Below are 26672 nucleotides of genomic sequence, written 5' to 3'. Positions count from 1 at the left end.
TATGTGGTCTTGACTACTCAGACTCTGATGTTGTGCCATCGCGATCTGTTTTCCAAATCTTCGAGGTGCACTTGGGTGTCCAAATGTTGGTCCAAGGAGGCGGAGGGTTTCTTGTTGCAACATGGCTATCTCGGTCGCTGTACTGTCACTTTTGTGTTCCAGCGTGGCCACTCTTTCTCCCACCTCATCAACATCTTTGCAGATCTCCTTTATTTCGGTGGTCTGGTCCGTTTTCACAGTCTGGATGTCAGCCCGAAGGGTGTTAAAGAGGGACTCCAGGAAGGCCCTGGTAATGGGTTCGTCACTTGCTCCAGAGGATTGTTGCTGGGACGCCATCTTAGGTGCAGCAGTTACCAGGCTGTGTACAGAGGGAGCTCTTCCAAAGATGTCCGTCAGGCCTTTCTGCTTACGCGTTCTGGATGAGGACATACTCATGTGTGCTACAAAGTGTGGTCACCTCTGGGAGCTCCCCATGCTCCACGAGGGTAGTTGGTCCCTCTCTTCAGCTGTGTGGGGTCAGATGATCCCTGTTTGAACGTCCTAATCCAGGAGGGTCTCCTGCGTCCCCTACCGGGGATCCACCACCGCTCCCAGGTGCCTCTGTGGGGGTCTCCTTGGTTCAAGTATATGGCCTTGGGTACACAGTTGTCTTCCTGTTGCCCCCACAAGGAACAGCCACCACCCACAAGGAACAGCCACCACCACAAAGGCCCACGTCCGGGTGCAAGTGGGGCTCGCCGCCGATTGATGCAGGCTTCCTTGTCACTCCAGAGTCACACTCGGGCATCCCCGGCCAATGTGACCCACAGACGTCCGCCGCTCCCCACCCCTGGAGAAGGCCCGCCGCTAGGCGGCTCGCTCAGTCAGTCTAGGGCACAGGTCAGCTCGCTGAGGGTAGGCGCTGGGCAGGGGACCTCGTCGCTGGGCCCCTCCGATGGCGAGCCCACGCACCACAGGAAGGCCGGGCCGGATCACGGCTTCACTCCCTCAATTCACGTGGTGCACCTCCCGGAGTGTCAGGGCAGCAATGCTTGTTGGATCCCGAGCCCTGATGGAAAAGATGGACACAATGAGGAGCTATGGACCTTGGCTACAGCTCCCGCCGGCCCCACAACCACCATCGCCAGCAGGCACCACCACCACAGTCCGCGTCGACTCTATCACTCCCAAATCCACTGGAGAAAACGCCGGCTGCCCAATACAAAAAGGATTACAAAAGGGGATGGTGATTGATTAAACCCAGATCAGTTGACTGGGGGTGAGTGTTTGATTTGCTCGAACGCCCGCCCGTTCATTATCCCCTTTTATATCGCAATACAAAAAGGAGGCTGGAGGTACGCTGCGGGGAAGGGTAGATGTGGGCCCCGTGCCTCACCGGCATAATATCTGCTCCCAGGCCTCCCTTTAAGCTCTGTCCATTTGCGTGTGCTCCCTACTCTCCGCTGTGTGTGGGTGCAAGAGCACTGGTGCTGCACAGCTTCTCGGGTGGCCCACTACCTCCTCGATCCTCCCTAGGCTGCTAGTCCATCAGGGGATCCACCGACTCTGACCCTCTGGATATTCAAACGTCAATAACAGCCGCAATCCGCAGGCCGACAAAAGGGGGGAGGGGAGCTCACCTCCATCTACGCCGTCTGCAGCGGCCCAGCCCCCCACTCCACAGGCTCTCGGATGCCCTTCGCTTTCCACGCTGGTGAGGTCGTGCCGCCCCAAGCAGTCGCTCCCTGAAGATTCCTGGGCAAGCGGGCATTGACTACAGGGGTGGCGGTGGGCGACCCGCGTGGCCTCCGGGTTGCGCGGCACAGGCCTCTATGCCGGGAGCCTGCCTCGGCAACCCCTAGCAGGGGCCGCCCCTCAAGCAAGGCTGGTGCCACAATGTGGTGGACTTCAGTTAGGCCGCACTCCTCACTGGCCGCAGACGCTGGGGTATACCCCGGCCAGCCGGCACCGGATGCAGAGCGAGGGTGGCAACGGGAAGTACCGGGCGGTGAACTGGATGCAGGACTCCCGCAGTAGCTGGAAGAAGCTAAATTCAGTCGACGGCGAGAAGGAGCTCCGATAGACGTGTCCTACCTCGCCGCCATCTTGGCCACGCCCCCCTCTTCCGTTTGATATTTAGACTTTTTATTGTTTTGGTGACTTGTTTTCATGACCAATGCATGCAGGTCTTAGACCTCATAATTCTCCAGTGCCAGCGAAGTATTTGTTGGAAACATTCATCTGCCGTTTAATATTAGGTCTGGCCATGGACAGGGTGAAGTCAAGTCTCCATAAAACCTCTTGAATGATGGTAACTTTTGAGTGAACTGGGTGTCCGTTTCTCTTGCTGTCACAATGGGCATTTCCATATCCCATCCGATGGTTGAGGCTCAAGCACCCTTGCATTTCTTCTGAAAGATCTGTAAGGGCTATGAAGTCCACAACCTGGATACTGAAGTGGTGGGCACTGTGCCATCTGTACAATCCATCTTTTTATTTACTGTCCTTTAGTTCTAAAGGTTATGACAGAGTAGTTGTTCATCATGCATGACATGGGATCACACAAACATCAACGTTGCAGCAAGGTAGTGATTGGACAAGGTGTAGGAAGTAAGTTGATACTCCCAAAGAAACTGCTTGTACAGGTGGTGTGTTTGAGAGCATGCATATGTGCCTTTTGGCTTCACAGTCAGCCTGCAGACAACTGGGAATGCTTGATGCCAAGGTCTGCCACATAAACCTGCCTTTGAAGGGGGCGATGGTACTGGCCTTTTTATTTTTTTTACTTGTAATAATTAGGTTTCTGATCGATGTAATCAAGTACAAATTTCATCTGTCAAACACATCAAAATGTTCATAACAATAGACATCAAGAAGAAAACACTGATAGAAATATAAAAACAGCAATTAATTTATGTGTATACATTTCTCAGACCTCACCCAAATATTTGTAATTTTATTCAGAGAACCAATCCGCTATGCATGTATTTTTTCCCTACTATAAACTTTACCTCAATCGAGAGGATCTTTATATTGCTTGTATCTATTATTGATTTTGCTCTAACTATTGCTAGGAACCACAACAGTCTAGCTGCTTTTGATGTAATTCACAGGTGGCTAGAGCAACTTAATAATGTAGAAATGTCATTTGGTCTAACCTGACTTTTTAAACCACTCATTTTAAACATCAGAATTTGATTCCAAAAACCTTTTAGCAGAGCATAAAACCATATCACGTGCGCAGTTTCCTTTTTCTTCACACTCTTAGGGCAGTGGTCCACTAAATTTTGATTTCAATTATTCAACTAGGTCAGAGCATAACAGAATAGCCACAGTGTGGTGTTTATAGTTGCATTCCTCTATAATTTGCTCCGTAAAATATTTAAATCTTCTCACATGCCTCTCTCCACATTGTAGATTTTATTGCTACTAAAGTTTTATCCTGCCACTTTCTAAATATTTGCACAAGCAGCGTCATAAAGATTTGTTTTGTTTCCCAAATACCAGGCCCAATTGCTGGTCACAAGCTAGAAGGAATGTTCCTATATCTTTAGATTTTTCAATTTCTTTTATTTGTAGTTTACTACATATTTTGACAGTAGGAGAATTAAAACCACTCCTCTTTAAAGGTACTCTTTTATTTATAGATTGCCAAGATATAGCTCTGCCATTAATAAACCAATCCCCTACTTTGCCTATGCCTACTGTTTTCCATCATTTTATCTCTCTACAAGATAATTCTGTAGAAATGTTGATTTAAGCTGACCCTTCATGTATAATGGGTATCTGTAAACAGCGACATAATTGTCTTATATTATATGAGTCTAAAATCCAATCGCATACTAATTTGGGATTTCGGATCTTCCATTTTTCAAAGGTGCATAGGAATATTGATCTCCTTTTATTAAATCTAAAAAAAAGTTAACAAAATCTTTAATATTGGAAAAATGATAAAGGTGGGGAGTGAACAATTAAATAAGCAGCCAGATAATAATTCCCAAAATGTGGAAGGGCAAATCCTCCCTCTCTTTGAAGCTGTAGTTTTTCTCAAACTTATCTAGGTTGGCCTTTGATCCAAATAAATCTACTAATTATTGTCTTAATGATTTAAAGAGCAAATCGCCTATAAAATACAAAAATGCATAGAGAAATGAAACTTAATTAAGGGATGATATTAATTTTGATAATCAAAACTCTGCCAGTGATCAATGCAGGAAGATTACTCCATCTTTCTAATCGGTTTCATGTTATTTTGGAACAGCGAATCATAGTTTAATTTATACAAGTGATACTAATTTTTAGAAACTCAAATACATTGATATTTATTTGCCTCTTTTTTAGAGTTAAGGCCTAAAAGGTGCGGACGATCTTGTGGCGTGGAGTTAAAAAGACGTTTTTTTCTGTTTTAGCCTTATCTACCTTCTACATTCCTACATGAACAAAAGCAGTGATTACCTCGAAGTTGTTTTTTTCTACATTCTTTCTTACTGTGTATTAATAGCATAATTTCATGTACATAAAGCTTCAGGGACCCTGTCCCGGCTGGCTTAACAGAGTATGTTGCTTTTACTGCAACTGCCAACAGTTCAACAAAATTGCGAATAAAATAGGTGACAGAGGGAAGCTATGCCTGGTACCCCGTGTCACTCAGTATCTAATTGGTCTAATATTGTATGTAATATTAAAGACATGATATCACCCTGATATAGAAAAGCAATCTGGGAGGGAAAGCCCATTTCCTGAGATATATTGTACAAAAGAGGTTAAACATCTTTTCTGCATCTAAAAAAGTAATAGCTGTTCGTATCTTAAAGCATGTAAAATAGTCTATAACTTCTATCAAAAAATGAATGTAAGAAATCGGTATATTATTTATGCAGGGTATGCTTCCTTCACAAGTAATACGTAAGCAATTTCTTTTTTACTGGGAATCAAGTACCCCACTTTAGCACTTGAGTCTCTCAGGGTAGCAATGCAGCCAAAGACCTAATCGGAAGAGTTGATGAGGGCTAGTAACCCCAATTCACTGGTGCACAACAACACTCAGTAAATTATTATCCAGTCAGTGCCTTTTATTTTAGAAAGGAAAAGTACATTCATCATGCACACACCCACTACAAAATACTATGCAAGAAATTACAAATATGTACATCGGGTAGATGTACATGTCTTTAGTAACACCCTTATATTGCATTACTCCCCTAGTGGGTCCTGAACACTATAACAGCAATACCAGACACAACATCACAATATAGGGAGGGCTCCTTTATTAAGAAGACAGGCCTACTGGCTTTGTAATGGTGTCACCTCATTAGTAAAAGCAGCCGCATGTTCTAATTTAACATTGCACCACCAATCAAATCAAAGTGCGCAGTACCTAATGTATTCATTATAATGGTAAACATTGCTTTTGAATAGAGCATTTCTATGCAAAACTTGTCAGTCAGGGGAGGGGGTGCTGCCCGTCTGCAGCCACTCAAACATGAGTTAGAATTATTGATTTTGCGGCTGCCCCTATTTGAGGCCACAGAGATCAATATGTAAATCCTATTCACAACGCAGGGGATTATGGGGCGATCCATGTCAGAACAGGTGAATACTTAATCAGCAGCTTTCTTTTTTTTTTGCATCCTTGCACAGTGGCCCTTTCATTCAAGTTTTTTCCCAGTGCCTATGCGCAGCGGGCATCTGGGTCGTGGGGGTTGGAGCTCATTGGTGCCTGCTGGGGGAGGGGTGCTGTGGCCCCAGCCGGCTACCCGCACTCAGCAGTTGGCCCATCTTTGTTCTGCATAGTAGGTGGGGTTGGTACAGTTAACTGCCCATGGGTAGCAGAGTCAGGAAGAGAAGAGACCTGTGCATGCTGCCGCCCACAATCATGGGCAAGGGAGCATGCAACGTATCCTGGGGGAATGGGGTCCCCAGAGCACAAATCCTTGTGTCTGGCCCTGGAGCCGAACGTTGTCTCGGGCACTGGGTCTTACACATGCCCCCTGTCCATCAAGATAAATTAAACTTGTTGCGCTGACCCCTAGGGGCGTGGTCCTCTCTCGGGTATTTTCAGAATAGGCTGGCAAAACATCATATGCTTCATTCTGAGCCCAGTCCTCCCATGGGTTTTGGGATGAATCTGAGCCCTGTAGGGCCGATTAGCTGCAGGGAGATGCCATTTTGCTCCTGATGGCAAGGTCTAGCCACCAAGAGTCTCCTCTCTAGGCATCCTGGCCTCTAAAGGGTGCTGGATAATCTTGCTCCCTATGCCAGACCTGTCTTCTATTATATAATAAGAAATCAGCCCCCATCCAGAAAGTATTGTCTTTATAGTCTCAAATGTCCACAGAACATATAGAAATGCACAATCTTGTAAAAAAGGGATCCAAATTCTTGCAGAGTTTCTTGTTCAAGTTCTTTATTATAGTATTTCAGCACAAGAAAAATCCAAGAACACAAAAGGATTTACTTCTTAGCCAGCCAACGCGTTTCGTCTCTTACAATGAGACTTCTTCAGGGCTAAGGATAAAACATTTGTGAGCACCATAGTGGAATAAGTAGGGTTCTCTTAAAGAACAGTGCTTCCTTCTGTTCTATTTGTTCAATTAATCCTCCCTCTTTTTCTGCATAAAATTTCTTTTGAATTTAATTCATTGGCCAACTTGGGTAAATCAAATGGAGACAACACAATTTTAGGTGTTTTTTGTAGATTTTTTATCCTTAATTCAATTATATATGTAAATGGTGTATGGTGTCTAATTATGGTATGTTTTATCCTTAGCCCTGAAGAAGTCTCATTGTAAGAGACGAAACGCGTTGGCTGGCTAAGAAGTAAATCCATTTGTGTTCTTGGATTTTTCTTGTGCTGAAATACTATAATAAAGAACTTGAACAAGAAACTCTGCAAGAATTTGGATCCCTTTTTTACAAGATTGTGCATTTCTATATGTTCTGTGGACATTTGAGACTGTAAAGACAATACTTTCTGGATGGGTGCTGATTTCTTATTATATACTACAATTTTGGGCTTTGCCCTTGACGGAACAAACGGGGTTGTGTGCCTTGGAATCACAAGCACCATCAATTTGAATTACAAGCCACAGGTGAAAGCAGGTGCAATTTGTTTTACCTCAACCCTTGGTGTCCTTTTGTATAACCAGACCTGTCTTCTGCCTGGTGCAAAACCCTTTCAAACGCAGGCAGAGTTGCTTCCTGTACTGTGAAAGGTGGACCGGCAGGTTCAAACAGCCAGTCTGCCTTTCACTGAGTGCTGCCCTAGAGCAGGTAATAGATTGGGCCAGCAAGGGATTTTATTACTATGGTTAGGGACCAGTAAGTGTAAAACTCAATTTAATTGTGTGCTCACACTATTCTTTGGTTGTAACTGGAGAGCTCAATTGTCACTATAAATCAATAATGTTACCACACTAACATTATATGAAATGAAGCAGTAATAATGCAAAAACCAGGTTATTGTTATCAAAAGTATTTCTTTGTATTTTATTATCAAAGAGAGAATTTATCTCTTGTGCATAATCAAGGGTACATAAAAATGCGAGTGAGATATACTAAAGCAGTGTTGTTCATTCACATGGTATATCTAAAACAAGTTTAAACTGCTGATAAATAATAACTTTGACTTCAGACAAAAATAACATGAAAGTCAATGGTACTGAATGAAACAACAGCAAAATTGAGACAGTGTTGTCGACGTTTCGGTCTTTCTTATAAATTCATAAGACCATCTTCAGGACAAAGGTTTTTAAAAAGCATTAGGTTGGAGACCCTTTGTAGCCAAATTGTTGTAGGCTATCTTGTGAGGCTAGAAAAACGGTAGCGCAGGCAGTTAAAAATCAACCATTCTGGGCGACAATACTTTAGGGAGAAGAGCAGTTCTTCTAATTGTATGAACAACGATATGCGTTTGTCTGTGGATTCGAGTTGTTGTTCTCACGTTTTGAAGCTTGAGAATTTCGGCAAAAGGTCTTATTGCTCGGCCGGCGAGGAGTGATGCTTCCCTCGGTCAAAAGTGGCAGCGTCAGCAGTCAAAAACCGCAGCGGTTGCTAGTTGCTAGTTGTGGTCTGCCAAATTCTTCCACTGGTTAATAGAAATTGGAATTCCTCTGTTCGTTGTTGAGGCCTCTTGCCATTAGGTTTTTTGTGGGTCTGTGGCATTCATTTGCATTTAAGTGACACAGAATAAACAGGAGTTGTGGGATCTTTTGAGGGCTTAAAAGTGCATAAAAGCTTTAAAGTTATTAGCTTGGGGCTTACTCAGATTGCTGGCACAGGATAATGTTCTGCATGGCTGAACACTTATAAAGTCCCAAAAACGAGACCCATTGGCTATGCCAATGCTTGTTTCACTGAATGTTTGCTTGTGACTGTGCTTTGAGCTTAATGACGATACCTTGTACTTGTATGGGTTCTGGTGGGCCCTAGCCAGGACTGGATAGAGGACACAAAAGCAGTTTTGACAAAAATGCTCAAATCAGCCACGCTCTCTTTGTGTCCTCCTACTATCTTTCCCTTTTCATCCGTGTATTCTGCCCCTCCACTGCCACTCTGATAGCTTTCTCTCGAACTTTTTCTACCCTTCCTCTCTTTCTCTCTCTACTGAAATCTTCCAGTGCATGCCGCAATTAATCTCAGGTAGCTGGGAAAAGTGACAGAGGCACCAGGAGCTGCCTGGGCTTTCATTTTCAGCCTCCAAGGACTCCAGTCCACCAGGGAAATGCCCGGTGAAATAGGCGGCTTGTCCACCGAAGCCCTACAGCTTCTTGCCTGGGCCCAGCAGAGTTTCTTTGTCGTTATGTCATGAAAGCTCTATACTGTGGTCCACCCCATCACCACAGAGATGCATAGCAGTCAAAGAGTAGAAGTGGATTGGTGAAAAATTGTTCACCTCTCTCAAATGAATGACAGATTATGTGTGTATGTAAGAGTTTACGCATTCATGCAAAAGCACGTGCCTGTACATGGATTGAATGAGCGTGCCGGACATTGCCTGTTTCTATGTGCCAGTCTTTGTGTGCATTATTATAGTGCATTAGCATATGTTAGAGAATCCCTCCACGTACTTTTCGTCTGTGGGACAGAGCCTGTGCCACACTTCTGCGCTTGGTGCTGCTTTTAAAATTAGCCACTATTTACAACACTTTGGGAGGTACGATTTTGCCCTCGGGTGCAGGGCTCTGTTTTTGCGTGTGTGTTTTTTATATGCGATAAGAGTCAAAGTCGTGATAAGCATCCTTTACTAAATAAAACCCAACTTCTTGGCTGATGATCAATTGTTAAACTTCGAACCCTTGACAACAGTCAAGCCGTTCACTCTGCTGAACTTTCCTTACACCAACCAGGCAAGCACAGTATAACAGAGTGGGCTCGCAGGGCTTCAGTTATTCAGGAGCAACCTTTTAAAAGTCACACACGCCACCATCCTTTTAGAAAGACGTGCATTAAGAGCATTACTGAGCAGACTGCTACGGGCTCGTTCGGGGCATTACTCATGGCAGCGAGAGACTCCAGTGAAACAAAACAAGACAATCTAATAAAAAGGCAGAAAAAGGAGTCAAGTGTCATTAAAAATCACATCCCCGGGACTCGGCGAACGACAGAATGACATATGAGGCAGATGTAGTAATCTAACTAAAACTAACATGGTGTGTGTCAAATTAGGTGACACTGAGCTGCTTCATTGTACTCCACTGACATGTCGGAGAATAAACCAGCGTATCAAAAAAGTGCTGCAAGCTAATAATAAACCTACTGTGTAATTGACATCGGTAAGAGATCCCATCCCGCTGGGCGTGGCTAAAAGGAGACAGGGTGGAAACAAGCAGCGATTGACATGCCTTCGGTGCAATCATTGCACTGCCTTTGGCATAATTTGTGACGCCAAACAATGTTCACAAAGGAAAACTGAAGGCGGAGCTGGGACACAGCTTCTGGAATCGTATCGATTCCAAGAAGCCCCGTATGACGAGCGCATCACATGCGCTACTTACGTCAGGCTGAGACCTAAAAATAAGAGGCACTTACCTCTTCTAGCAGCACAAGGTCCTTCTCGATCCTTCTCTCCTCACAGGCTCCTGACTCCCACGCCAAACCTGGTGTGACTCTCATGCAGCATGAGAGCAGCACCAGGATTGGTGAGAGTGGCCTCTATCCACTCACAAGAGCACTGGAGGTCTTTGCTTTCTCTATCCCAGCCGTCTTAAGACAGCTGGGTTAGAGAGGTTTAAAATGTGCATACCTGGCTGGCCATAGCAAGACGGCTGGCCAAGGAGACATGCACATTTTAAGCTTGAGAGCACAAAGCTTCCTGTTGGCACTCAGCAGCCAATGCCCCGCCCCGTCCTGATGCTCACTTCGGGATGGGTCGGTTGCTGAAAAATAAAGTGGAAATAAATAAACTTTATTGCCATTTTATTTTTCAGCTCTGGCCTGGGGTTTTTGTTTGTGGGGCGATGCTCTTCCGAACAAAGGGAGGAGCCACCCCCTGATCGTGATAGCTTTGGGATGGTCACCTCTGACTGTTCTTCTCAAGTACCTTTGTGTCCTTACCTTATCAAGGGTAGGAAGGCATGGGGGATACAGACCACATCTGCTGTCAGAAGTGTCAATTGATACTTATTCGGATGCAGGATCCAGTTTCCTGGTCTAGGAAGGCGTAGAGTGCTGAGCCTTGGAATAGTGGCATCAGTAGTTTGTGGGCCACGGCCACGTTGACAGATTGTCGTTACAAGTAAACGAAAGTGTATTTGTAGCCCACAGTATCATCACGAATTCACTCTTAATCTGGGATTTTGTTTCCTTTCATAGTAACCAGGTACCTGAGGGGACAAGCTGCAGGTAGTAAATGCATTAGCGTAACTTATAGCCTATGCGTCAAACTCCATCTCTGTTATTTGTCTTTGGTCAAAGTAGACCATTGTGGTGGTAACTAAGAGGGTGTTCTTTTTTTGTCTGAGATCTTGTTGACCTGTCCATATCCACTCTGTCTGAGCCTGGTTGGGGTTCAGTGAGTGTTGCTAGACTTGGAGTTAAACTTCCACAGTAAGTTACCAGACCAGAAGGCTGCTTACTTTTGTTAAAGTTCTTGAAGTAGCAGCTCTCTTGATGCCCACGTTTGGCCAGAGAGAGTTCTAGCTGAACAATATAAAGTTAAGCTTCTAAATCTTTCATTTCTCTTAAGTGGAAAGGGAGCTCGCTTTCCAGAATTGCCTTTTTCTCTCTGTTAAGCGTATTTGCCACATACTTAGATGCTATTGCTGATGTTCAGTAAAACTGGCAGCTCGACTACATAGTGTTCTGGAAGACTTGTGTTGCAGATATAACCCCAAAGCTTAGATGCTTGCACTAATGCATATCAAAATGTGTGGAAAAGGTGGTGAGGCACCTACACCCTTCCTGTAGAGGGAGCGATGGTATTCTACGTTCAGTTTCTGTTTCAAGAAGCACTTGGCCCCTTTGAGATTGGCCATGATGTGATCAAGGTGGGAGCATTGAAGCACTATACTAAATGGCCATATTGCAGAGTTCTGTGTGTGTGTGTGGTGGGAGGAGGGTGGAACTGCACCTTTTCTTTGGTTCATGAACATTAAGCGAAGAGTGGTTTGCTTGTAACTATTGTGACTGTTTTTGTATACAAGGGCAGAATTCGGGTACCAAAGTAATGTGCAATAGTGACAGGAAACTGGTCCAAGAAAAAATGCCCTTTGGCCAGACTTTTTTCTGTAAGACATGTTTGCTTAAACCTGCAGGTGAAAATTAGTGCACGATAAAGTAGTGCCTCTGGAGTAGTTTAATGATGGTTAGAGGGGAAGGCAGGGGGGATAATAGAGTGGAGGTAGGCATAACTAGAAATCACGAGTGAGCCGATCCTAACGGATAGCCTTTCACTCCGTGGGGTAAAAACAGCCTTTACATTGCATCATTGCCACTGTTTGTGGTAAATAAGAGTTTAAATCTCTTTTTGAACCATGCTAACACTGTCTTGTGGTGACGAAGCATGGCTTGCATTGCACTGTATTATTAGGGTTGGGGGGTAATGAATTGTAATTATCAGTACTATCAGTAAAGAATTTGGCTTCATATCACTATTACTGCAGGAAGTAAGAAACAAGACGCACATCAATCAATCAGCATTTGCATAGCGCAGCGCTGTCACCCCTAGGGGTTTCTTGGTGCTGAAGGTGCCATGTTTCCATTGAAAAGGCAGGTCTTGAGTTTCGTTCTGAAGGCCACCAGGGTGGGTGCTGTTTGGAGGTGAAGAAGCAGGTCATTCCGGGTCTTGGTGGTGATGTTGGAGAAGGAGTGGCCCCCACTGCGGTGGGTGTAGGGGTGTGTGTGCAAGGGTGAGTGAGGCAGAGTTCAGGTGTCTTGCGGACAGATGGAAGTTTAGTCGATGGTTGTCATAAGATGATCCTTGATTGTGTAGGGCTTTGTAGGCATCCATGAGGATTTTGAACTGGCATCTCTTCTGAATGGGGAGCCAGTGGAGGCATCTGAGGTGGGGGATGCTGTGGGTCCATTTGGGGTGGTCCAGGGTTAATCTGGCTGCAGTGTTCTGTATGGTCTGGAGTCTTCGGAGGAGCTGGGTGGAAATTCCGGCGTAGAGTGTTGCCGTAGTCTAAGCAGCTGGTGACAAGGGCTGGGTGATGGTCTTTCTGGTGTTGATTGGGATCCATCTGAAGATTCTGTGGACCATGCAAAGGGTATGGAAGCAGGAGGAGGCAACTAGATTGTCTTGTCGTTTCATGGTCAGTTGGCTGTCGAGGATGATGGCAAGATTGCGTGCATGGTCTGTTGTTGTGGAATTTTTCTGGCTACCAGCTGTGGTTCCATATGGAGGTGTTCTTTCTGAAGATCAGTGCTTTTTGTTTTTTCAGAATTGAGTTTGAGGCAGTTGTCTCTCATCCATTTGGCTACGTTGCTCATGGGATTTGCAGAAGTTTGTTCTGGCATTGGAGGGGTCTTTGGTGTGTGAGAGGATTAGTTAAGAGAGGTCTACGTAGGAGATTATATTGAGTTCATGGGATCTGACGACGTCTGCTGGGGGGGGGGTCATGTAGATGTTGAACAGGGTGGGGCTGAGAGATGATCCTTTGGTTACTCCACATATGATGTACTTGGGTGCAGAGGTGAAGGGAGGCAGTTTGATGCTCTGTGTTCATCCTGTAAGGAAAGAAGCATTCCACTTGAGGGCATTTTGCTGTATGCAGATGTTGTAAAGTCTGTTGATGAGGGTGAGGTGGGAGATGGTGTCAAATGCAGCGGAGAGGTGGAGGTGGATCAGGGCTACAGTTTGTCTGCAGTCAAGGAGAGTTCTGATGCTATCTGTGGCAGCAATCAACATGTCGCAGTGCTGTGGTTGGCATCGAATCTCTATTGTGAGGCATCAAGTAGGTGGGTATTTTCCAGGTATTTGGTGAGCTGTTGGTTGATTACTTTCTCAAGTACTTTTGCTGGGTAGAGTAGCGGGAAGATTGGTTGGTACTTTTTGAAGTCAATGGCGTCGTCAGAGTGTTTCTTTAGGAGTGGTTGCAGTGGAGATGGAGGTGTTGAGGATGCTGTTGAGAACTGTGCCGATTGGGTTGGTTCTGAGATTGAAGAGGTGGTGATAACAGGGGTTGGTGGGTGCCACTGAGTGGATGGATGAATGCAGTTGTGGTGGTCTGAGTGGTAAGCTGAGATCAGGTGGTGATCGTTCGACTAGTGTTCACTGGTTGGTTGACATTGTTGAGGCTGAGAGTGGTGGATTGGGGGTCGGAGTTGTTGTAGATGGTGGCAGCCTTGCTGTGGACGGAGTCCAAGAGGGTGTCGCAGAGTTCTTGGGATGGGTAAATGATAATCTCTGTGGTTGTGGTGTTGGAGAATTCCTTGACTATTTTGAAGAGCTCCTTCATGTGGTTGGCCACAGTATTCATGCGGGCAGTGATAGCTGCTCTCTTTGCTTCCTTGATGCACAGGTAGTAGTTGCTTAGGGCTGCTTTCTGAGAGGCTCTATCGGAGGGGTTCTTAGTGATGCGCCATCGCTTCTCGAATCAGTAGCAGTTGTGCTTTGTGGTTCTGAGTTCTGCAGTGTACCGGCTGGCTTGCTTTGAGGTTTTGTTAGCTTTTGCTGGTTTCATCAGGGTGACTGTCCGTGCATTTAGAGATCCAGGCGTAGGAGTTCTGAATGGCCTGGTTAAGGGCTGCTGACATTTTGGGTGGTGTGGTGCTGAGCGATTGCGTCCACAGATTCTCAGTTACATTGCCCTAGCTGCGGTGGGAGGAGCTGTGGGGCTTGGCGATGGTATGCTGGGTGTCGGAGATGGTGAAATGAACAATTGTGTGGTCGGTCCAGATGAGTTCTGTGACGTTGGTGAATTTGATTCTGGGGTTAAACGTGTGTCTGGCTTTGTGCATGGGTTTGATGACCACTTGGGTGAGGCCAATGTTGTTCAGGTTCTCCAGAAGGGTGAAGGAGTTGGGGGTCGTTGGTATGGAAATTGAGATCGCCAAGTAGGATGTAATGGTGGGTGTTGATGACTAGGGAGGTGATGAGGGTGGAGATGGCATTGCAGAAAGCTGGTTGGGGTCCTGTTGGTCTGTAGGTGAGAGTGTCTCTTATCGTGGTCTTAGCTTCGGTCTGTAGATGGAAGTTGAGTGTTCCATGATAGGCGTTGGGTCGTCGTTGGTGACGGTGCATCAGATGGTTTCTTTGGAGATGAGTGTGATGCCCTGCTGTGTTTGTTAGTATGGTCTTGCTGTATCACCTTCTAGCCATCAGGATTCAAAGAAGGGTCGAGTCACGTTTTTGTGATGAAGGCAACATCAGTGGAGAGGATGGTGATGGTGTCCCAAAATTCCGGGCATGTTTGCAGATGGAGAGGGCATTGAGCAGAATGCATTGGAGCAGTTGTTCGTAATCTTCTGAGTGGATGCGCGTGGGATCCAGTGTGGGCAGGTGGCCCTGTATAGCAGGAGAAGCGGCAGGTGAAGGGTCCTTTGGATGATTGCTAACAGGACTTGAAGCAGCAATTGTTGCAGGGTCCAGGGCCAGGAGCTCCTTGGTGGTGTAGCAGTGGATGGTGGGACGACCAGGGGACCTGGCGCTGGGCTCATTCCAGGCATGGATGGTGTAATGGGCTTGCCCTTGTCGTATGGTTTATGGGCCTCTTTTGCTTGTGTGTTAAGCTAGCATGGCTCATTCGAATTTTAAACACCATTTTTCCCTTTTGCTACTTTTGCGCACAACACTGCTTAGCTGTTTTTGCTGAATTAGCTTGGATGAAGGTCTACACATGGGAAAAGGGTTGTTTTTCGACATCTCTAGACCTACATCGTATTCCCAGTCTGTACAGTGAGTGCTAAGCCGTCAAGGTTATCATAACGCGAGCCTGTTTATTGGCTTGTCCGTGTAACACATTCTAGACACAACAATTTGGCAGCTGCAAGTCGAGTAGGATTCTGGCGCCTTTATCATAGCACACTTGCCAGAAATGCACACACTTGGAAGATTCCCGGCATGCAGAGAGACTTACCGGTCCTGATGTAATTTACACTTACTGAGCGGACAGGTAAATGGGGTCCCCCTAAGAAAGCTCAAGAGACCTTCTATAGTTTTGTAATACATAGTTCCTAATTAGGGAGGGTGTTATAAAAGGGCGTTTTTATCACCTGTTTGCACTATCATTGTAACATGATTCCTCCTTTTGTATTTTATGGAATTGTAACCATGCTGTCCATATTATTATTATCAATATGTAAGCTGATGTTGATTAAAATACTGCGCTTGAGAACACGTTGTTAAAATAAACATTTTAACCTTACTGTGTCTCTATTTTACTCCTGTTGTGGACTGGTATGAGTGTATAACAAAAGAGTATTCTCACTTCACACCATTCCTGAGACGGTCCTAAGTCGCATGTTCTAGGTTGTCTAATCATTGGTTTCTTTGCTGTAGGACGAAGAGCTAATGTGACACTGATTGCTAGTCTGGTTGGGGATTTTGGGTACTAAGGTGAGTTTTGGCATGCCCTAATTCACTGATGTCCTAAGTCTCTGTGCACAGTTCTGTGTTTGCACAGAATCCCTGTTACACTCTTGGCTCGCCCGCTGCACAGCGGCCTCCATAAGTAGTGCTGAGAGGTGGGAGGAGCTGTCAGGGAGGCGGGGAGTAGTAAATCAGTGGGAGGGGGAGAACAGCAGGATTGGGGAAAATGGCGGGAAAAGCAGTACGGTGAGGAAAACCGCAACCCAAAAGACAAGGGTAAAATAAAATGTGCCATATAAAAGTACCAAAGGAAGAACCAATAACCACTAAGAAAACAAATTAGGTTTATCAGGAAAGGCTATATGGCAGCTGTCATGACAATCTTGCTGGGTGAGTGGTCCTCCGACAGCATGACCGAACAGGAGGCTTAGGTGACTAGGAACAGAGTCCCAGTCTCATGCAGATGGGCAGGGGGAGCAGTGCAACGACCAGAAGTCAAGGGCTACAGTGGCTACATCGAACCGTGTATCCTTGCCATTGCCAAATAAATGAACCGAGCCTAGAATGACACTTATGACGGAGTGGGGTAGTGAAAGGGACAGATTTGCTACATATGTCGCTGCCATGTTGTAAGGACGGACATAGGTATTACATTCTATTACTCGACAGGCAGTGACGTAGAAAGGGTGGGTTCGGCCCGCCCCAGGTGTCATCACTGAGGTGGGGCGACAAAATGGCAAAAATATGTGTTTTAAACACAAATATTTTGCCATTTTGTCAAGCCGGGGGTGCAGAGAAATTTTCCGCAGCGGGTACCACCTGACCTTGCCACGCCACTGTCCACGGGGTAGTGAAGAGGGCATTTTGACTCATTAGCACTGCCACAACATTTTAAACGAGGCCTCACAGCACACTATGTCGGAGAGTGAAAGGTGTTTCTATGGCAGGCTGTTTCTGTGCCTTTCTGTAAAGAAAAGGCCAAAATGTGAAGGAAGCGCATTCTGACCCGCTGTTTGAATCTTTTCTACTATATTTCAGTCAATTGTTGGACTCTACGACCCTCCCATTAGACCCAACCGTTTGGGAAAATACAAATAATACTTTAACAGATGCCCCTCTTCTTCCATCGGAAAACCCCTGCTCTATTATTGTCCCGCGTTTTGCAGCCTCGCCCAACAACCCTTCCCCCATCCTCTGGGTTGGCTTCCACTATGCCTATAACTGCTTCAAAGCAGTTTTTATGGGCGTATTGAGCGTCATTTTAAATAAAGACAATAAAGAAAACGACACCTTTTGTGATCTCACTGCCGTTAAATGCCCATCATTGAACTGATGATGTAGAAGGCAAGGCGAGGGGGAGAAGAAACATGTCATCTTAATGGTGATCTCAGGACAATTTAGCCTTCACTCGCTCCCAGGTGCGGAAACTGAGTACCTTTAAATTGTTAATAGCAACACCTTTTATGTTCAGTGCTTGGACGGACGTGACAGAAGTGCAGTGTGGAGCACTATATACCATTATATATATACCATATATATCATTCTGACATTGGCAGCTCTTGTGGGATTCCAGTCCATGAGAACGCGGCTTCCTATCTATATTCGATACTCGCCTACATGTTTCATGTAGTTTTACTACTGCTAGGGAGGCATGAAAAGGTAATCCTTTGCAAAGCAGAAGCAAAAGCCCATTCAAGAGGCGAAAGGAAAGCGACCACCCTTCATGTTTCCGGCAGATGTAGGTGTTTCTCAGAGAGAAAAACTTTATAAAAAGGAAAAGGAAACAGTTGTAAGTGAATATGCTCTTCAACACACCATTTAATCATGAGGAATCCCCTATAAAGGCAGGCACCTACAGCAAAGGTAGGAACAACGCTATAGGAGCAGACTTCTATTTCCAGACTGCCTTTGCGAATCGTGTCCTAAAAATGAATTTTGATTCAAGGTAGTGCAGTATGGTTCTGTTGCAAATGCAAGAATAGTATGGCATTATATTGCCTTGTTTTCTCTATTGGACTCCATTGTATCACCAGGTGCATTAGCTAAGCAGCCATTTTGTAAGGCTTCATGCATACAGAAATGCACATACCATATTCCTCTCTTTCTGGATTGCATCAGAGCCCCAGGTATGACTGTCCTGTCTATGTGTGACCCTTGGTGCTGATGTCATACTGCTGCCACCTGCTTTGGATTAGGTTGCGACCAGACTCACCGTTTTGATGAAGCTGGAGTCCTCGAGGCTGAAGAAGTCCAGGCTCTGCGTCCCGTAGATAAGTCCCTTCTCACTGCTCGCCTGTGTACTCAGTGTGTCGAAGATCTCTCCTAGCAGGTCGATCTCGCCTGTCTTCAGAAAGTGGTCATCCAGCTCCAGCATCTCCTCCACGGGCTGCGGCTCATCGTCCAACGTCACAGAAACATCACTAGGCCCAAACAGTTCATGTGTATCAATTGCTTTTACAATGTTTGCACCCAGCCACCACCCATATCACCAAATCTTATCTCCGCATACCAACCCAAAAATGTGTATACATTGTCCAATGGGATATTCCAGAATCTGACAGGTGTGTGTTCTTTCTTTACCCTTGGTCTCCCAAAACTTCTAATAAGTTCCCTAGCGCTGCCTTCTCCACAGTGGTCTAGTCTTGAGTTGACAGAGGATGACCCTCATGCCTTCTCTCGCTAGAACTGATTTGGGCAGCTTTTCTGCCGACCGTACCCTGAGCTTGCTTCCAGAGCGGTCTTGTGACCAAATGCCACTGTTTAATTTGTGTTAAAAAAAAAGGCTTAAACTTTTAGGAGCCCACCAGCAGAGCCGATTTGCCAGGGTTGCCAAATACCCAAACTGCCTAGCCTTGATGCCACCTTGTGCCTCTCTTACACCACCCTAAACTTCCTCTTTCCTCACTCTTGCAGGTTCTCTTTCATCCTTGTGTTCTCCTTTTGTCACCGTTTTTCTCTCTTTTCCTTCCTTTTTTAGTCTTCCCTTTCCATCTCCCCCTTTGAGTCAAAGGCTGATGATGAAACATAAGTCCTTGTCTCCAAGTAGGAGTGCTGGTACTCGTTGCCTACAGTCCCCTGCACAAATGTAATGCTTGCAAACGCACATTAGCTCTTCTAGTATGTAGGTAGATTTCAGAGCTCTCCTGGACCTCACACCCAATCAGACCATTGCTATTGGCACTCCTTTGACAAAGGCAATGGTTATCCTGAACATCTGTCAGAAAGTCCATCCTCGGGACCACATTTGGACACCCTGTTGTAAGACATGGGCCTCTTACCTCTCCGATGCCCATGATAAGTTCTCCTCGTACAAGGGATTTGTTTTACTTGGCCTCCTAGGACGAGACTACAGGAGGGAAGAAAGAGAATCCATGTTAAACATGTGGTGATTTCTGGACATGTATGGTGCAGTCTCTACGGTCTCCCCATTTTATCATGCAGTGTTTGATCATTCTTGTCATGAATGGTGCAGTGTCTGCCATCTCTGAGTTTGAAAAGTGAAGTCTCTTCTACTGTTTTTGAGTATCTGATGTCCCTGTGCGTGTGGTGCAGTCCTGTTTTACCTGGCTGGTGTGGCCTGTCATGGAATATGTTGTCTATTTCTGGTGTAACTCCTAGTGCAAAATCTTATCATGGGTAATACTCACACTTGCACTTTGTCACAAATTTCCCAAAGTAGTATGATTCACTTGTTACACGGCTAAGCAAGGCCTGTGACCCTGAGGGGGGGTGGGGTCTGTTGATGATTCTGTGAGAGTACAAGGCCTTTCTGCCACTAGAGGTTTGCTGCATAGGGAGTTCCTGAGAGTGAGCGAATGCATGAACCCAGCTGTCTCTCACTACCCTACATTTTATGTTACATTTTACAGTTTTTTTGTAATGAAATTCATCGTCTTGGTGCAGAAGGTTCATATTCGTACTTTGTGCAACCGAGATGCTATGGACAAAAGAAAACTAATACATACATGCAACCTACCTCTGACCAGTAGAACCAAATTCTCCACCGAAAACCTAATCTGTTGTTAGTTGCAGGAGAGTCAAGAACTGAATTGCAGCAGGGTACATCTCATCATCCCTCCCGCATGGAAAGGTAATTCTGTTTCTCCGCACGTCGTATTCATATAGTTCTTCTGCTTTCCAAGAGAAGTCGAACTATAGTATTATCGACAAATGGGCAAGCCGTGCCAATGAACTGTTAAGGCTCGATTGGTGAGTCTCTCCTGCTTCTCATAAGACTGCAAAGAGTACCTGTCTTGCCCAGTGAAAAGGTATAAACCATGGGGCATCCAATCCCCAGTTCTTCATGGCCAACCACCAGAAAGGCCATAAGAAAGGTTGTGATGAAGAAAGATAGGTGAAACATGGAGCACTCTTGGGATAGAATGCTGACCAGTTCAGTTGCCTTCTGAAGATGCTGGAGTTGCCTTGTATTGTTTGTGAGTCTTGCATGTGTTTGCCAAAGTGTCATGCTACCAGACAACATTTACAGGAGATAGGTGGTAGGCAAGCGGAGATGAGAAAGAGTGCGAAATGGGGCATTCTCCTATTTCCACAGAGACAATAGTATTATACTTACTAAAAAAGGAGAGGAGCTCTCTAAGCAGAGCAGTCATTATATTTGAGCCACTTTGTCTCTTGGGTAACCTTTGGTTCCAACGTGAGGTAAATTCAATCCTCAAAAACTGCATTCTGGCTCGCAGGGGCAGGATTAAAGCTGGAAGTTAGCTGGTAGTAACTTTAAAATTAAACTTTAACCGCCCACTGCCTCCTTTTCTAGCTCAAGGTCTGGAGCAGATGGGAAGTTCCTGACTGGATCTTGAAGTCATTTGACAGTTACACCAATGGCAGGGCTCCATCTATAAGTAACAAAGCCTGGTGTTCACTCTCCCGAGCCTTCTGGGAGTGACATTCACTTTTTTCAGATCAAAGAAGAGTTTGGGACTAGAGTGCTTTTCTCCAGACAGGTACCCATAGGAATTTTGGGAGAAACTTTGGAGATGTGTCTGCAATGATGATGAACCCTTCTTAAGAGAGAAACCAGGTGGCATGGGCTTTGTGCCAGCATCCTGCCTGGTTGTCTTGCAAGAAGCACTTGGCATTGAGTTGAGGAACTTCTGCACAATTCACAAGACCTTCTCTTTCAATTGATGCCCAAGTTACTTCATTAGGGGGCACATCTATCATGCATTTTACTGGTTGCAAACAACCCGATTTGCAGAATCGGGCCCTTTGCGACCGATAAAGTGCATTTTTATATGTATGAATTCCACTTTGTAATTTGGTAGCAAGTTACCAAATCACAAATTTGGCATTGCGAATACATACCAATTTGGTATTAGGAAAGGGCGTGTTCAGGGCGTCCCTACCTAATATTGAATCGCAGTGGAATGTAGGACCCCTTCCCCTTTGGCAATGGTAGCAAAAACATTTTTTTCAGAGCAGGCAGTGGTCCCACAGGCCACTGCCTGCGCTTAAAAAAACATAAAAGAAAACTTCATTTTTCCTTCAAAGAAAACTGGCTGCATTTAAAAAAAAAAAGATTGCTTTATTTAAAAGCAATCACGGAAATGGTGGTCTGCTGACCCCAGCATGCCACCATCCCCATGATTTCAGCAATTCCCAAAGGGTCTAAAAACAGTATATACAGGAAAACCAGATAGCACACGTAACTAGGCTTGACTGACCACGTCATCAGTTCACCACCAGTGACATGGGGCTTGAGGAGGTGGAGTAAATACTTCCTCAATATTTTGCCATACGTATAATCCATAGAATAATGCATTGTTGTCCTAGGTGCAATATTGCATGCACTGTATAGGTTCGATGTCTGCATAAACCAATCTTTCTGATTGTCGTACACACAAGGAGACACACAATTGCACTCATACACATACGCAAATATATGTCAAATACGATCACAGAATCATGGTTTCTCTTTCTCACATAACATAGGCACTGGAAGTAAAGGTCCGTGGGGGGGCGGGACTACCACATTTGTGTATTTTTTAGCATTTGCAATGTGTTCAAAGACAGAGGTCAAATGTCAAGCTAGATCTTCTGACAAAATGCTGCTTATTCTTAGGGATGGGCGGAATGTTTTGTTACGCCTGCGGAACTAGCGGAATTTTGGTCACTCCGCATTTCATGTGGAGTTCTGGTGGAATTTCGCCAATCGCTGCATGGTGGAATTAAACTCCCCGCGGGGCTCCAGAAAATGTGAGCTGATGAGTGCGGGTGATATTTGGCGTCTCCGAGTGTGATAAAGGGCTGCTGTTTGAATAAATTTGCTGTTGCTTGAGTAGATATTCTACTTGAGCAGCAGCAAAATCCACTGGAATGGCCTTGTGCTCTTGCACAATGCATGGCACCGTTTGCTCTTATTTTTAATGCTGCTTGTTATGTTATGTGATTTATAGCAAAGGGACGTCCTAGAGCTAAAGAACAGGGAAAGAGATTAATGAGATGATTAAGCTACTGAAATAACCATGTCTTTACTTCCTTTCTGAACACCAAGAAATTAGAAATGTTCCTGATAGCGAGAGGCATTGAGTTCCATAAAATAGGAGCTAACACCTTGAAAGAACAGTCTCTGGCTCTATGGAAACGAGGCACCCGCATCAGATGTAGATCCGCAGGGCACCAGAGGGAACATAGTGGTGGCCAAGGTTTCTGAGAATCACTGGAGTGGTTTATGAATAGCACAAAGTGCTTTGAACCTGACTCTTTGCTCCGACGGGAAGCCTGTGGAGTTGGCGCAGAACCTCCTGAGACCGGACTATATTTAGGCAGTGCACATAAAATGTGAGCTGCCGCATTCATGGTGCGTTGGAGCCTATTGGTCACAGATTTGTTAGCACTTAACAGAAAGCTGTTACAGTAATTCAACCAAGCTTTTCGTGGCTTGCACAACCAGCTGACGCGGGTGAGGTCAAACAGACCCAAGATGGGTTTAAATCCATGCAAAATACCGAAGCAGGTCCCTGCCACAGAGTTAGCATGCTCCTCAAACGAGAGCGCAGTATACAGCCGTATGCCGAGATCGCACCACTCGCGTTATATTACAATGTTTGCTGCACTATTTTTCTCCCATTTGTTGAACTTCACAGAGTTTCATGGACTTTTTGTTTAACTCCATGGAATTCTGCGGAGTTAAAATCTGTGAGTTCTGCTCACCCCTACGTCATTAGTTTGACATGTAGACTGGTATTTACTTTTCTTTCTGCAAATGTGAATTTAGAGAATTTTGTAAAGTGAACTATCTGACAATCTTGCTGGGGTATATGAAGTGTGAAAGGAAAGGCTGTAGTATGTCCGTTTTCTTTCTAACGCACAACAGCAATTAAATACCTGTAAGTGAACTGTAGAAACATTTCAAAACATATCAGCAGTTAGGAAAGCACACATAAAGCACATTTTGTTTTGTCATTTTTAAGTGTGATGGAAAGCAGGTTTTTAATGGGATCAAAATATATCAAGACACTTTACTTCTTACTCTTTGCAAATTATAAATATTTGCTGAAACCTGATTTCCATTTAGTATCATTTGTGCACTACATAGCTTTATCAGTAAAACTACATGTCTGTGACTTCAGTGATGTAACATTGATGGCAGCACCCCCACTCAGAAAATTGTTCCAGCACCGACTCAGACAAACACTTTTTGTGTGTGTCTCTCTCTCCTTTTTTAATTTTTTTAATTTATTTATTTATAACCTCCACAGAGATTTAAAACGGATTCCGAACAGCTTTTAGAAATAACATTTTGTGACGGGTTAAGACTGTGCTCCAAATATAATAATCTTTTGTGTTAGGTGGTAGAGGTGTGTATGGTGGGGGATCCTAAAATCCACCCCCACTGAATTTCAAACCCTATCTGTATCAATAGCATGTAATCAGTGTAATACCATTATGAAGTTAGCTTTTTGTCAGTCAAATCTGTTGAACTACAATGTGAAATTAGAGCAGTCTTGTCAGATTATGGGGAGAAGGGGATCATTACTCCCCAGGCCCACACGTTTTGTGGATCCTGAGTTCGTTCTGACACATTTAATTTAGAGATTTAACTACAAAGCTGCTATAACATGGCTACTACCACTAAATGGGGTCAAATGCTGGATCGTCCTGCGTTCTTTTTCCCTTGGCTATTAATTTCTGAAGGATGTCCTATCCTACGCAGGGCCCTGGAAATCAGACTGCCAGATGAAAGGTGTATAATCCACATGGACATATATCTAAAGTGCTTTAGTGCTGGAAACTGTCTGTTTAAACCTTTCAAACTCACATCGGTTTGTTTTGGTGAGAAAAACATGCAAAGGCTCAATCAAGCATGCAAGCAGAATCCTATTTAAATACGGGAATTAACTTTTGATTTGTAACTGTAAGAAAGGGACATCAGTCCATACAGAAAATGAAACCGACTTCAAATATATTGCTCTGACCGAGTACGGAATAACATCCAGAGTTCCAAGCATCATGCATAAGGCTTTCTGGGGCACATTCCCTGAATTCTGTTGGGAAAGCCATTGGGCTCAGATTATAATTGATAATTAATTTTTCACTGGTCGATGAGTTTCTTTCCCAACTCTGGTGCCCTCCAACCCATCCGGCTTTAATGCTTCTCTGCCTATTGCCGAATCGCTCTGAATTAAAAAAATATATATATATTATCGGGCCCAACAGCTGTAAAATTCTACTAGCTTTTGTTCTGTACACTCCTGAGCTCCTTTTTATGTTTATTTTACCGTTCTCTAACGCGGTCGGCCATGTTGGAACAGTGAAGTAAAAAAAGGCTAACATTCCTGCTTGTACGTCAAAACGCATGTATGCACTTGAATCATATTGAATGTGGGCCATTTGGCAGTCATCTTGGAATGTTTTTCTTACCATTACAAAATGGCCACTGTGTGGGGGTGGAAGGCAGCTTGGAGGCCCCAATGCAAAAAATAATTGGCAAAACCAATAGATCAGAATTTGCCTTTTAAATTTGAGGCGTAGCTTTGCCAATGCTTGTTTTTCAATCAGTGAGACATAAGCAAATTACTTTTCGGGTTGAGCATCTCGATGGTGGTAGTATGTTGCAGTCCGGCATCAGCCAGGCTAGCTTGAATCCAGTGGCACAGTGAGCACGGGACCCACGGATGGACATACCCTTCCCACTTAGGGCGACAAGAGCAAAAGTAACAAATGATGGACAGAATGCTGAACAATTCGAACATTCACTTCCAGTTCCAAAGATCTGGGTTTAATCCATCGTCCATAATAGATGTTTTTGCTCCATATTCTTGTACAGTCTCACCCACTAGACAGTGCAAGGTGTTTGATTGCGAAAAGACCTACTGTCTGCTTACAGTGGGCATAGAGCCCTGCCATTGTTTACCATTGGTTGGCTTTATTCTCACTCTGATTTGCTTGATTTTATTCGTTAGAGTGTGTGGGCTCCCTTCCTCTTCTTGTGGTTGTCCCTGCCCTGGAGCGTGTCTTCATTATTTGTGACCTTCCACTGTTTAATTGCCAGAAACTACTTGCTTCTTTTTGGTTAAAAACCCCATGAGAGTACAGGTGTTTTCCAGCAGTTTCCCCTGTGTATTCTCTTCTCTCCTCCACGTTCCGTGTTGCTATCGGTCACCCATGTACTTCTCCCCGTCCCCGTTTGTGTTTCACTCACCTCTTGTGCTTCTCCCCTCTTTGGTTTTCGCACCAATGTGCTTCTCCCTACAGCTCCATATTGCACTCTCTCATCCGTGTGCTTCTCTTCGCCCCCGCGCTCCATATTGCTGACTTCCACCCCCACCCTAAGTGATGCTTCCCCCAAAAGGCTTTTAAAAATGTGTTGTGAGTGTGCCTACAAAATCACATGGCCAAGTGCATCACAGACTATTTTTCTCCCCTTTAGCCATCCTGCATAGGCATGGGTGCTATATAACGTTAAAAATCATTGGCAAGGCCAATAGGTCACAAAGGCACGATCCATTGGTTTGCCAATGCTTGTTTGAATTTCCATTTTGCCTCATTAAATTGTGTAACTCTTAGACATGTTGGGTGTTTTTAACATATTCCATCATGTTGTGCAAGAATTTATCTCCTATGTCCCCATAACCTCTGCCTTTATCAGAAGAGCATGTGAAATCCTTACATCAGGCACGTCCATCCTCAAACATTTTATGTGTGAGGCTCCCCTGGGAGTGTATTCAGCACGTCTGTCACCATGTGGTTATTGTATTAGGATTCCATGGGAATGTGCATGGATGTTTATCACCAATTGTTTGTCCTCTAAGGACTCCCTGTGAGTATGTGAGGCACATCAGCACCAGATGTTGGCTGTGTGAGGATATTCTGTGTGTGAAGCACATCCTTTCCCAGTTTTTTTTAGAATGTCATGCAAGTATGTAGTGTACGCTGGACCCCAGGTGTTTGCTGTCCAAAAGTGCACAGCTACAAATGTTTCTTGTGTGAGATTCCCCTACCAATCTGTGATGTCCACTGAATTCTACTGGTACTTACCTGCCCAAAATGTTGTGTTATTGGCAGTCGGTTCTGTAAGCAGTCGTGCGCTGTCCTGGGCTGGCTGTCTGTAAAGTGCTCGTTGCGGAGTGAACCCCCACGTCGAAGTAGCTGATTGGTTGTCATATCCTGGGAACAAACCAACTATAGAAGTTGACCTATATCAGCGCACAGGTGCATGAGTAACATGTATACCCACCTATGGAAAATCCCGACTATCAAT

At 44.8% G+C, this 26672-nt stretch overlaps 1 protein-coding gene across 4 annotated transcripts in view; it reads right to left on the bottom strand.

The window, feature by feature from the left end:
* Positions 1-26672, bottom strand: part of DENND1C (DENN domain containing 1C) — a 237776-nt gene that overhangs the window by 9635 nt on the left and 201469 nt on the right. For 2 of the 4 annotated variants that reach the window (XM_086963582.1, XM_086963583.1), the window contains 3 exons: positions 26450-26578; positions 19228-19295; positions 18162-18369 (listed from right to left, as the gene is read on the bottom strand). In XM_086963582.1, the coding sequence (XP_086819708.1) occupies positions 18162-18369; positions 19228-19295; positions 26450-26578 (405 nt within the window). The remainder of the gene's footprint in view (positions 1-18161; positions 18370-19227; positions 19296-26449; positions 26579-26672) is intronic. The other 2 variants (XM_086963585.1, XM_086963591.1) reach the window with 1 other exon arrangement.

The sequence above is a fragment of the Lissotriton vulgaris genome, chromosome 1_1 (genome assembly GCF_964263255.1).
Source record: "Lissotriton vulgaris chromosome 1_1, aLisVul1.2, whole genome shotgun sequence".
Taxonomy (NCBI): Eukaryota; Metazoa; Chordata; class Amphibia; order Caudata; family Salamandridae; genus Lissotriton; species Lissotriton vulgaris.
This window is presented reverse-complemented; position numbering and strand designations above follow the sequence as displayed.